This window comes from Rhamphochromis sp. 'chilingali' (genome assembly GCF_963969265.1).
Source record: "Rhamphochromis sp. 'chilingali' genome assembly, chromosome: 5".
Lineage (NCBI taxonomy): Eukaryota > Metazoa > Chordata > Actinopteri > Cichliformes > Cichlidae > Rhamphochromis > Rhamphochromis sp. 'chilingali'.
The window spans coordinates 26,305,521-26,318,395 of record NC_137932.1 but is presented as its reverse complement, the minus strand read 5'-3'; the positions used below and the strand labels follow the sequence as shown (position 1 = coordinate 26,318,395).

At 44.0% G+C, this 12,875-nt stretch overlaps 1 protein-coding gene across 1 annotated transcript; it reads right to left on the bottom strand.

Moving 5' to 3' along the window:
- Nucleotides 1–12,119, bottom strand: nt5e (5'-nucleotidase, ecto (CD73)). Its single transcript, XM_080882286.1, has 9 exons — nt 11,131–12,119; nt 8,969–9,191; nt 6,679–6,867; nt 4,982–5,179; nt 3,445–3,599; nt 3,043–3,151; nt 2,741–2,890; nt 1,117–1,317; nt 1–1,038 (listed from the first exon to the last, which is right to left on the bottom strand). The coding sequence occupies exons 1-9, from the start codon at nt 11,455–11,457 to the stop codon at nt 863–865; spliced, it is 1,728 nt and encodes a 575-aa protein (XP_080738412.1). The 5' UTR covers nt 11,458–12,119; the 3' UTR covers nt 1–862.
- Nucleotides 12,120–12,875: the final 756 nt, after the last annotated feature.

Sequence of the window (12,875 nt, the reverse complement as noted above, 5' to 3'; positions counted from 1 at the left end):
TTCATGAATCATGGGGGGACTTTTTTTTTACATGAGGCAGGTAGGTTTGGATAGCTGTTTTTCCTGAATAAATGAAATCACGATTTAAAAACTGTTTGCTCAGGTTATCTTTGTCTAATGTTAAAAAAAAGTTTGATGATCTGAAACATCTAATATATGCAAGTCCCCACCACCACACCACACAAACACACACAATCTCTGTATTTCACTCTGGTCCATTTTGGTAGAAAGACCAAGTGACCAGCTTTCCACCAGCTAACAGCTAAACACTCAACACGCACACTCAGTTTTTACCATATGTTTATTATGAAATGGCGGCACTGTCCAGCTTAGCAGTGCAATACCCGTCAGTACCCAAATGTGCAAAATATTAATACCACTGTGCATCTGCCACAGTAGGCAGGTATTTGGCTAATGGTGTGGTGTGGGGGAGTCTGATGGTTCCTCCGGATCTCACAGTTAGCAGAGCTTAAAAAAGATCAAATACAAAAAGCCTTGTTGGTGCTGATTTCATTTTGAGGCCAAAGTATACGGAAGACGAGTTATAGCTACACACAAAAGATATTTTACACTTTTTCTTCTGACCACAGCACTTTTCTTCCCTCGAGGCTGCCAGTGATTACTGGAGAAACCGCAGCACTTGTTTCAACTCTTGGCTGCGTTTTTTGCACTTTTGTCCACATTTGTTCCTAGAGGGAAGTGAAAGGTATTACCACACTGGCTTCCCTTTTCGTTATAAAAAAAGTATTAGTCATTAATGTCAGGGTTTTATGAAGAAAGTTTTCCCGGTCCTACATGATTACATCAGGGTGTTATTTTAATCCGTCGTGGTTTCACTGTCTTTGAAAAAAGTTTTTAAAAGTTAGATGTTTCCACGGAAACTCCAGAGAAGCACGAGTGAAACCATAAAAATCAGGGAAGCTGTTTGGCCCTCAAGTCCAGCAGCTGAGTTGTACAGCTTGATGCGTCCTTCGACAGAGGGATAAACTTGTTTTCTTTGTGTGATGTATCTGGAAACGACTGAAATGTCCAAATCCCCTGGAAGCAAAAGAAACAAGTGTGAAAAGAAGCGCTGGAAAAACATTAAACCAAGCGCAAGACTAACAAAACCCTCACCGCTGTTATGTTTGAGGAACCCGTCTTTGATCATCGAGAATCCATCGCCTCCTGTCACCATGTATGACGGCAGCACCACCTTGTAAACCATCTCATTCTCGACGGGTTCATAGACAGGAACGCGGCATTTGGTGCAAAGGATGCTGAGGCTTTTGACGCGATGCTGCGGTGGTTTGGAGAGGTCAAATTCTACACGAATTCCTGTTGGAGGAAACAGAGACACTATCAGTCTGAATCAGATGTACTGTACGGGAAGCCGGAGAGTAAGAACAGAGAACGTTCTCTCCAGCTCCTTATACATGAGGAATATGTATAATGTGGTGAAAGAGTCTTGACACAACAGAGTACTCAGGTTCTCTCTGGTGCTGACTAATTCCTGGGTCAGATAGATCCTGATTGAAACCAACCAGATGATGATATTTTTAAGTTCTTGCCCGGTTTCTAGTACTTGGACAACATTTGAGGCACGCTGTGCTTTTCAACACTGGATTTAAGTAAGTAGGGTACAATCTATCAAATGTAGCTGATGTTCTGTACATCCACGTTATTCATAGCTTCAGATTCTGTTGCCTTGCAAAAGACAAGAATTTTCTTTAAGTTTTCTCAATGAGGCAAATGTTGATGGCACAATCTAAAAACTAAGTAATGTCACCATCTACATGTACACTGAGTCCATCTTTCCAGGTCAAACTTTCACAGTTCTTCATCTGAATGAAGAAGACTGTAACTTTAAACCAGAATATCAATAATGCAGTAGCTCATGTGGCTCAGGATCCTTTACAATTCACAGGTTTTTATAAAACAAAAAAATGTGGCCAGTTTGGGTGAAAACCCATTTGGTGAACACTGTATAGAAGTTGATTAGATTCTGACCAATAATATAGCAGCGGGCGCCACTGTGAAATTTGGAGAGATAGTCGCTTTGAAATGGCTTAAGCTCATTGTTTCTTTGGCCGGATGAGCGAAAAACTGTTCTCATAAGCTGAACACAAGCAGGTATTTTAAAAAGGAGAGCAAATCCAAAGCAGCAGGAATGGGTGGGCTGTGGAAATGTTATCGAATGGTTTTATTATCTAAAGCAAACCCAATGTTCCCACAAAGATTTCTTCCTACTTCAGGGTTTCTCAAAAAAAGTTCAGGTTCAACAGATTTAGATGCTTTACTGAACTCTTCCCATCCGGTACCATCGTCATATTAAAAATTGAATTTGTCCAAAATGAGATGCAATCGATCAGACCCAGTTCTGGATGTAAAGAGTAAAAAGAATGCTTATATAAGTTTAGCTCATTTACTCTTTGTGGAGGTGTACAGAAGTTGTACAGAGATACACAGGAAGATGATGTTGAAGGGGAACATCAGAGAATGTATGGCTTTTATAGTGACATTGAGTAACCTATTGAACCTCATATTGGACCACCTGAAATTATGAAGTGAAAGCGCTGGAGGGCAATGACATAAGTTTTTGTACCAACAAAATCACAATTGTGCACTTCAAAGCTGCACCAGAGTAAAAGTCAGAAGATCACATGGTTCCACTGGACATCAATTAAAATTGTGTGCCAAAAAAAATGCTGATATTTCTGTATGAACCAAATAACCAGAGTAGATGTAAACGTGCAGATACCGGACACTTGAAGGAACTCTCCGGTGCTCTGGCCGTATCGTTCCACCGAGTGTTCGAAAGCTTTCCTCAGCGTGGAGCCCTTTAGCTCCACCAGGTCAAAGGTTCCGCTAAAGGGTAAGACGGCTATCAGGTCCTCCATTGTGATTGAACCTACAGGAAGTCCATCACAGAAAACAGTTTTATAAAATCCTCTTGACACAAATCAGAAACTGCTTTGAAGAAAAATCCCAAGTAGTCAATAACAGGTTGTCCCAATGTTCTGACTCTGCACATGAAATACAGCTCTGTTTATTTGACTTCACCATTCCTCGTGTGCTCGTCGATAGATGCCCGAACGCCTCCTCCGTTCAAGATGCAGGCGCTGACGTGGTTCCACTGGACATCATTTGAGAAGCTGATGTAGTTGTCGAGCTGAGGAACAGAAACAGGAAGCAGATTTCCTCGGTCACACGTGGATCTATGGCATGTTGCTACAACTTCTCCACCTCTGACAGATGTATATGCTAGCCGTTGTTATAGTGCTTTTATACTGTTTAATTCATAGTTCTGGAACTTTGGAACAGATAGCACTGCCTAAACTGCTAAACTGGAGTTAGTCTGAAGTTTGATTCATGGAGATGATGCTAACTGCTAACCCTCAGCTACAAGCCTCTGAGAGCTAGGAGGAGGAACATAATAGTAATAGTATTTCTCTAAAGGCTCACCATGGCGTCGCAGATGAGATTTCCCAGGTTGCATTCCTTAAAGCGGCAATCCTGAGTCGAGCCGTTCAGGAAGACCAGAGTCTTTCCCACCACCTGAGCCGAGTAGTTGGCCAGATTCTTCTTCCATTCCTCCACATCAGCCAGCACCTCCGAATCTGTGCAAGACATTATTCAGTTTTAAAAACAGTCAAGCAGTTAACAGTTTTAAATGCCTGCGTTACTGCTTTGACACCAAGCTCCTAATCTACACATCATTTACATAACCCACTCTGTCTGACCGACTAAAATCCACTCCACTCCATCCAAGCTCCCTGCTTCTGTTTTACAATCTTCTGATATCAAAAAAAAATAAACAATCTGATAAAAAAAAAGATGTCTGTTTGCAAAAAGCAGAGCTTTGGTATATGCACATGACAGCAGCTAATTTTATTTGCAAGCATACACAAGGTCATAATGTCTTAATGTTGGTTTAAAATGGAGCACTGTAACAAAAAATAATTTCCCCCAGGGATCAATAAAGTATTCTGATTCTGATTCTGATTCTGATAAAAATACTTCCAGACAGAATCCTCGGGTTAATGACAAGATGAGGACTTTAAGTGTGGATCCTCAGAGGTGGTTGTAGCTCAGGAGGCGGATCAGACCACCCACTAATGTGAAGGTTGGTGGTGGCCAAAAAGTATCTTTGGGCAAGATACTGCCTGCATTCATTAGACCGTGAGTGTTGGATAGAAAGACATAGAAAAAGATGCTACATAGAAACCAGCACATTTAATAAGTCCTTACTCTCCCCATAATCCACAATTTTCAGCATAGCAAGTATAAAAGATGGACATAGAGACTGGATCTAAACAATGAAGTCAGTATGGAAGTGCCTTTAACCTGGATTCTTGCTAATGATCAGCAGGGGTTGCAAAAGACAAATATCTCCCTTATCTGGGACCTTAATGACTTTCCTGATGAACTGATGGTATCATATTGTAGCTTCAAATTATACTGAATACTAAAGAAGGTTTGATATTTGATTGCTATGTAAATTACGGCCAACATTACACTAATAAAAGACGGCGGCGACAGTGAGCGCACTCATCTTTTATACGCCTTCTGTAGCACAGTAATAGAAATGGGTAGAAGCTACAATTTTAATGCATAACAGCATGTTCTTTTAACATCAACAGCTGTGCAGCTCGGAGGGTGTCCCAGGGGCTTTTGTGCTATTCATGAAATTTAAAATCAGAACCGTAGCACAAAAATGGCAAAATACATTCAGAGAATGTGAGCTCTAAATGTGACAGCCAATCAGATTTGTCCAATTTGCACCAAGTAGAAGATAAAAGATCCCACAAACTCTCTCAAGGAACATTCAGATTTCAGCTGCTGAGGCAAAACATCCACAAAAGACGCCAGAGATCCCTCATGTGCCCTGTCACCCTGTGACAACTACAATCAGAAATCCTCCAACAGCACAAAGACGGCACTAAGAATCTGGTAAAAAACAGAAAACGAAGAACAAAGATGGCAGACTCTGCTTCATTACCCTGTTTGATGGTGCTGTCCAAGAGGATGGGGTTTCCAGTTGACTTCACTACATTCCCAGCATCATCAAAAGAGACCTTCAGGTAACCCAGATATTTTCCAAAGGCGTAGGCCTGCACAACAGGAACCTTTCGCCCTTCCTCTGAGGTCACCATGTAGGGATATGTACCAACTGGGACTTCAGTAGAGGGAGGAGTTCCTGGAAAAACAGCAGAAAAAACAAAAGATGGAAAGAAAAAGACGATAAGTTTTCTGAATATAAACTTGAATTATTGAAGTCATTGAATATAAACTACACGCAGATTTTTTTCCCCTACGACTAAAACATGTTCACCACACTTTTTAAAAAGCAGTAATTCACATCATAAAGTGTAAAGACTGTTGTCAGCTGGTCTTCCATTAATGGTCTAAACATCTCATCACTTAATCACGCGGCAGTTTCTCAAAAATGAAGGATGAAACTGCATCAAATGAAGCTTTCAGAATACCTGGAAGTCTCCAGGAACCCCAAAACATTCTCAGCTCTTTGTGTCAAAGGGCACATTTGAAAAGATTCATCCTCCACGGTAATCTTCCTGGAAGGAAGCCTCAAAACTACAGCACAGAACGGGCCTTCTGAAGTCATGTGACCTGGGCAGGCGGCTCAAAGAGCTTCTTCTAGTCTGATATCAACTCAGTTTGATGACATCACTCCGAGACAAAGATGTGAAATCTGCACTTATAAATATTCATTCATTCAATGAAATTCCAAACAGTTCTCTTTTTTACTCTCCTGTTCTTCAGTAACATCCTTTCACTGTCTGAGGTCTAATCTGTGCATTCGTGACACTTCCAGGGGAATGTTTACCATCACGAAGAAGCTAAAGGCTAAAAAGAGCAACGTTTAGAATATCCACTAACCAACGCTGATTAATGATGCTTGGCTGTCTAAACACAAGTCCAATTCGCTGTGCAGGTTTATCTGCACAACATCAGCACAACAGGAAGACTTCAAGGACTCTCTTCCTTCCTGATCCCCAAATAGTGATGAAGCGCTGCCCAAGCCACTAAGTGAAGGCAGTTCCACACTGCAGGAAAACATCTGTGCAGTTAGAGGTCCAAACCTCGTCCTGCCCATTTACATGCAACACTTCAGAGTTATTTATAAGAGGCTCACTCGCACAGACAGCCTGTTTACTCCAAAGCGAGCCAGAGGGATGAAGACTCAAAGTTTCCTCCCATGAAGAAACAAAGACATGCCTCACAGAGATGGACTGCGGGAGAATGAAATGCATGAAGCAAGATGTAAATGATTTTGCTCATGAAGATGCATGAAAGAGCAGAGCCACAGCAGCAGATCGAAAAAACAAAACTAAGATTGGTTGGATGAAAAATCAGGTCACTGTTTTTACCACCTGACCATTAACAGGGCAAAATCAGCTGAGGTATGAGGAGGATTTTACCCGTCTAAGTAAAATCTGTTGTTTCGCCTATAATGCTAATCAGCATTGTAGGACTTACAACACTGACAGACCACTGAAAGAGATTACTTAAAAAAAGAAACATAAAAACAAGCAAAATAAACTTTATTTAAATGCATTAAATAACCTGCTGATCAGTTTAAATCGTTAAAAACTGCCTGAGCCTTCAGTAATAGTGTGAGCCCCACAGTGTAGGTGACAGATGTGGCAGATGTGACAGCTTTATCCGCCTTCCTACCTGTATACAGGAACGTGTTGGTGTGTCCGCCAATGACGACGTCGACCCCACGGACCTTCTTGGCGATCATCTGATCTACAGTGAAGCCAGAGTGACCGAGAGCGATGATCTTATTGATCCCCAGAGTCCGAAGTTTGTCCACCTGTACCTGTAGAGAGGTCACCTCGTCCAGGAACTGCAGGTGAGGTCCTGGGGAGAAACACTGGCACCGGTCAGTTTGTGCATGTCTGTCTGCTTTTCAGCCAAATCCAAAAAACAGCACAGGCACTATTTTCATATTTATATCTGTGATTTATCATAAGTAACAGTTATTTCTGCTGTGACCAACAAACTTCTGTGAAGAGGAAGAAGAACAAAGTATTTCTATGTCCTGTCCTTATTTCAGTGTTCATGTAGGCCTGAAGACCATTTGGTGGCCAACAGACAAGGATGTTTTAACAGCTCGAGTTAGACAAAGTATATTCATCCCATTGTAAGGAACAATAAATGTTGCACGTTCCAACACCTGGGACCGGCCGTCGCAGCTCATTCAAACACAGAAGTCTTCAGTAGCCCCAAAACATCGCCAGCAGATCTGCAGTCTTCGTGTCAAAGGCACATCTGAACAAATCTGACCTCCACGGGAAGCTTCCTGGGGAAATAAATACTCGACTACAACACAGAATGGGCCTTCTGAAGTCACGTGACCTGGGCAGATGGATCAACGGTCTTCTTGTCTGGCCACAGCCCCAGCTGGCTTTTTTGGAAACAAAGAGCTTTAAGAAGAACTTCACAGCAACTGTGAAGCATGGCAGTGGAAATGTTCTGCTGTGGGGTTTCTCCACTGTGCCAGGGTGCAGTCATTACCAGAACACATCTAAAATGCATTGTACTTTAGATGTTTTATTTGATGGTTGTTTCCAATCTTGTCCAGTGTGTCACGGTCCCCGTGTCTCTCTGGTTGGCCCACGCTGGCTACAGGTTTTGTTGTTGTTAGCTTTAGTTTTTTGTCTCTCCTCCTCCTCTCTGCCTGGGTGGAGCTCATTACGGGCTCTCACTCTTGGCCCACGCACCCCTGTGGATGGTGTCCACCTGCGGCTGATCTGGCTGATTTCCCCAGCTGCTATTTAAGGCAGTGGCACAGAGCAGCTCACCGCTGGAACGTCGAACCACCTGAGTTCGTGTTCGCGGCATATTCAAAGAAGAATCGCTTACACGTGTTTTATGTTGTGGAACTAACCTTTGACCTTCTGTCTGTAGATTCTGGACCGAATCACCGGACCTGTCCAAGTGGGGCAGTGTGTGGAGTGTTGGAGCGAGTGCGGCTGAAGAGGAGTGCGTGTGTGCGGAGGAGCGGTGGCGGTGACTGAGTGGAAGAGGAAGCGTGACAGAACGTTCCAGCCTTCTGTCAAGGCTACTGAACGGACCCACGCGCAGACAGTTCTTTCAAGGAAACAAAAGGGGATTTATTTACAATAGGGATCACCTTAGTGCAAAATATATGTACAGTGAGTTGGGAGGGGGTCCAGGGCTCCAGGGAGAGAAGGGGGGGGGGGGGGGGGGGAATCCACACACACGCTTCCTCATCCACTCAGTCACCGCCACCGCTCCTCCGCACACACGCACTCCTCTTCAGCCGCACTCGCTCCAACACTCCACACACTGCCCCACTTGGACAGGTCCGGTGATTCGGTCCAGAATCTACAGACAGAAGGTCAAAGGTTAGTTCCACAACATAAAACACGTGTAAGCGATTCTTCTTTGAATATGCCGCGAACACGAACTCAGGTGGTTCGACGTTCCAGCGGTGAGCTGCTCTGTGTCACTGCCTTAAATAGCAGCTGGGGAAATCAGCCAGATCAGCCGCAGGTGGACACCATCCACAGGGGTGCGTGGGCCAAGAGTGACAGCCCGTAATGAGCTCCACCCAGGCAGAGAGGAGGAGGAGAGACAAAAAACTAAAACTAACAACAACAAAACCTGTAGCCAGCGTGGGCCAACCAGAGAGACACGGGGACCGTGACACAGTGAAACACTTTGTAACCTGATTTAAAAGGATCTTAATAAATAAGATGAATGGAGGATTATGGAAAGGCCCAACTCAGAGCTTGGGTTTTAATCCTCATGGAAATGCTGTGGTGTTATTTTCCAAATTAAAGCGTGATCCCAGTTCCCGATACCAGTTACTTCCTTTCACAGGAAAACACTACATCCACTGATGTATTTGTTCATTAATAAACCATTAAACAGTTTCCATGGGAGTTTTTTCACATTACTATAAATGTGTCAGAAGCTCAGAGGAGCCACTTACCAGGCTTGGAGAGAGCCGGTGTTTCCTGTGTGGTGTACCCCACCACGCCCACCTTCTCTCTGCCAATGGTAAATATCTTATAAGGTAAATAAGTGATCCCAAACGTTGCGTTCAGAGTGTGGTCCGGTTTGATGTTAGCACTGAGAATGGGACACTTGATCTGTTCCAGGAACGGTTTCATGAGTCCTTCGACTCCATTATCGAACTCATGGTTCCCAAAAACCTGAAAAAGAAAACAAGGAATGAAGAGCTTGGAGACAAAGAACGAACTGATCAGCAGAAGTTGGTTGTTACTCAAAACACCCCACCAACTAAGCTCACGCTCTGTCCTTCAGTTTCTTCTGGTTTGGACCACCATAACTGCCTTCACATCACCCATGGCCATGAAGCCGTCCACTCACCAACTAAAACCACGGAACCTTCTCAAACATTGCTTTCATATGAAAAACCTTCTCTTGCTTTTGAACCTGTTCTGGTTATATAGACAGAGTTTCTTCTGAAAATGTAATTATTTTCTTGTTTCAGTGTTTGGGGCTAAAATAAAAATCCTGCTGCAGCTGGATGGTGTAGTGGTAAGAAGCCGCAAGTCAGATTCCCTCCCAGTATACAGTAAGGGTCCTGGCTAGGCCCCCCATGCCAAAACACCAAGCCATGGAATGCCGCGGCTACGTCCGCAGCTCGGACACGACACATGTCACTGCATGTTGTACTCTGTATGATTTCGTACGTGATCTATAAAGCTCCTTTCTTCTTTCTGTGTGCACTTCCTGCGCTTCTATAAACTCACCACAGACCTCAAACCTTCATACAAAGAAAACGTTAACCTTGTTAAACTGCGCTGGTGTAGTTTCTGTTTCTGGTGATCAGAGTTGAGCAAACAACTCGGAGACCAAACAGCAGAGTTAGTGGAACCGGCCACATTTAAGTCTGGAGGGGGCTCATTTAGGAGTTTGCCGTGCAGGATTGTACACCTTGAATTCAGCTGCTGAGGTGACACTTTGTGCAGAAACGTCTAGTAAAACACCCTGAAGCCTCTGAAGGTGAACGATGACAGGAGATGAGCTGGAGTTTCCAGGCCAAACCAAAAACCTTTGACGGGGGTAAAGATGACCTTTAAATTTGGATGGTGTGAGTTTAAGTGGGCGTAGTGTTTCACCAAGCCGCAAATTGTTTTGCCTTATGGAAACTTGCTTTGTTGTGTACTCAGTGAGGTCATTCATATTTTCACATAAATTAATTAAATGTAATGTGTTTTTATTTTTCATTCATGAACTTGTATTCAGCTGTGTAACATTTAGCTCTCTTGGCCGCTAGAAACAAATCCTTCTTCCCACTTTCACAATTTAAAAGACGAAATGTTTAGACTTGCTGAGCCAATAAAAACGTACTTTTGTTACCCACCAAAAGTAAATTAAATGGAGACTCTAAACTTGGATCTCTGATTCTGTCTGAGAGTTAAAAAGCAGAAGAGAGAAGAAGCTGAATAATTAGATGAATTAAAATCGAGTGCAGCCTTTAAACCTGAACCAATAAATCAAGCCTTTCACTGAGTGCAGTCCTGCGTCTGCCTCTCCCAATTAAAACCAGCACGATGATTGGACCCCACCATCTCTGCAGAGATCAAAATTGTGTTTGAGATGCTTATATTCCTGCTCTTCATCTTCATACTAAGATTTCCATAAAGCCCCTAAAGGCATAAAAGCAATTAGGATCTTGCAGTAATTTATTTGGGTAATTATCAGATCAGACCGTCTGAATGCTTCAGCTCTTACACTAACTCAGGGACAGCAGCACCATGCACTCGGGCTGTCAGATGTTCTGTTTCACCCCTCTGAGCTGGTGCACATGTGGCTGTGCTCTCCAGAGTAAGCAGCTCGCTCTCTGCCTGTTTTGTGCTTTTTTCTTCAAACTTTGGATCTCATCAGCTCAGAAACATTTTCTAAATTTCAGTCCTCCACTGAACTTCATTAGACCCCCCCCCATCCTTGTTTGTCTGGCAGCAGAGAGCAGATGAAGGAGGTGGATGGGGGGTCATGTCTGTGTGGGACGGGTAATTACGATCACTACCATAGAGAGTAATCTGATTACTCAGCATTACTCAGTTAACCCAGCATCTACAGGACCTGAACAGCGGAGCTGGGGAGGACAGGAGGCGCTCCTACCGTGGCGTCGTAGCGCAGCTTGTTCATGAAGTGTGCCGCCTCGGCCCCCTTGTAGACGTTGAACCACACGGTACCCTGGAACTGGTCCCCGGCGTCCAGGAGCAGCACGTTGTTCTCGGTGCTGCGGATCCTGCTGACCTCCGTGGCTCTCCGGGCCACGCCGGCGAAGCACTGCCCGTTAACGCCGCATTTCCCGGAATTAACGTCGGTCTCCTCCACACGAGCGTGTACGTCGTTGGTGTGGAGCAGCACCAGGTCCCAGACCGCCGACGAGGACACGGAGAATCCCAGGAGGAGGAGGAGGGGGAGCAGGCACACCGCTTCCATCGCTGCGCGCAAAAACAGTGCAGGAGGAGCCCGGAGAACGGCGGCTCCCTCTCCTCCTCCTCCCCGCCCTCAGACCCGCTACTTGCTCCCTGTGAGGGGGCAAACAGAGCATGAGAACCTGGAGCAAGTTTTTCATCTTTTTGGAGCTTCGCCTTCTTTGAACTGTGGGGCAGGACACATGCTCGATCCCTGCTTTTTTCTGAACTTTCTTCACATTCGCCTGATGTTTGTTCTGAAACACTCAGTGTGATGTTGAGTTCACGGACTTTGATAAACGTGCTGCATTCACTGTTTGAGAACAACAAACATTTCAGACCCAGTGCCCAGTTTTCTTAGAACGAACAGGTGTTCTGGGAATCCATCCTACCCGTTGTTTCTACGCATGCGCACAACACGAAATTAAGTGGCGAACCATCCTACCTTTGTGAATATGAGCTAGAAGCATAATTTTACAGCTAGAATTCAGTGGCAAATCATCTTACCTTTGTTAATAAGAGCTAGAAACATACTCTGACGGGTATAAATACGTGCCAAACCATGCTACCTTTCTGAATGGGACCTACAAGCACACTTTAACGGGTAAAATGAAGTGGCAAACCATCCTGGCTTTATGAATGTGAGCTACAAGCATACTCTGATGGGCAAAGTTAAGTGGCAAACCGTCATACCTACTTACATTTGTGCTGGAATGACTCTGTGACAGCAGAAATGTGCATAAACTACTTACGGTAGGATGTTTTACCAAAGTAGGAACACCGGCCACTCTCACATAACCTTAAATATAAGGATCAAACCTCCTTTTATCAGTCCTTATTATCCAGTCCCCTGGACACCAAAGTGCTTGTTCATAGGGGGTCATATGATTGTTGGGTTTTTGTCTGTATTATGTCTACCTTACAATATAAAGCGCCTTGGGGCGACTGTTATTGTGATTTGGCGCTGTATAAACTAAACTGAAATGAACTGAATAGCGATGTAGCAGAAAGCGGCATCTGGTCAGAAGGACAAACAACCAAATGTGGAAGAGTTTATTTGTCCAAAATGAAACATATCTGCGGTGGTCGGATGTGGGGTGATTGACGGTTATGGCCTCCTGAAATAAAGACGATGCATCCATCGTAGCACTTTTTTTCCCCACCAAGGCTTTTGGAAAGGGAACAGCAGCCGTGGCAGTGAAACAACAATCTAATAATCTCCACATTTATTGTCAAAATGATTTATATATTGGTTTCAACTGTCCAAAGGATTTTCTGGAGATCTGCACAGCTCTTTAGATGCTTTTTTGTGAACTTTGACCTTCCCACTCCTGAGTGTAACCAGCGGTTTGCACCTTGTTGTAAAGTCTGTGTATTTCATGAAGGCATTTCTTGAATGTAGACCTGGACAGTGATACTCTGGCCCCTTGAGCATCACTTTCG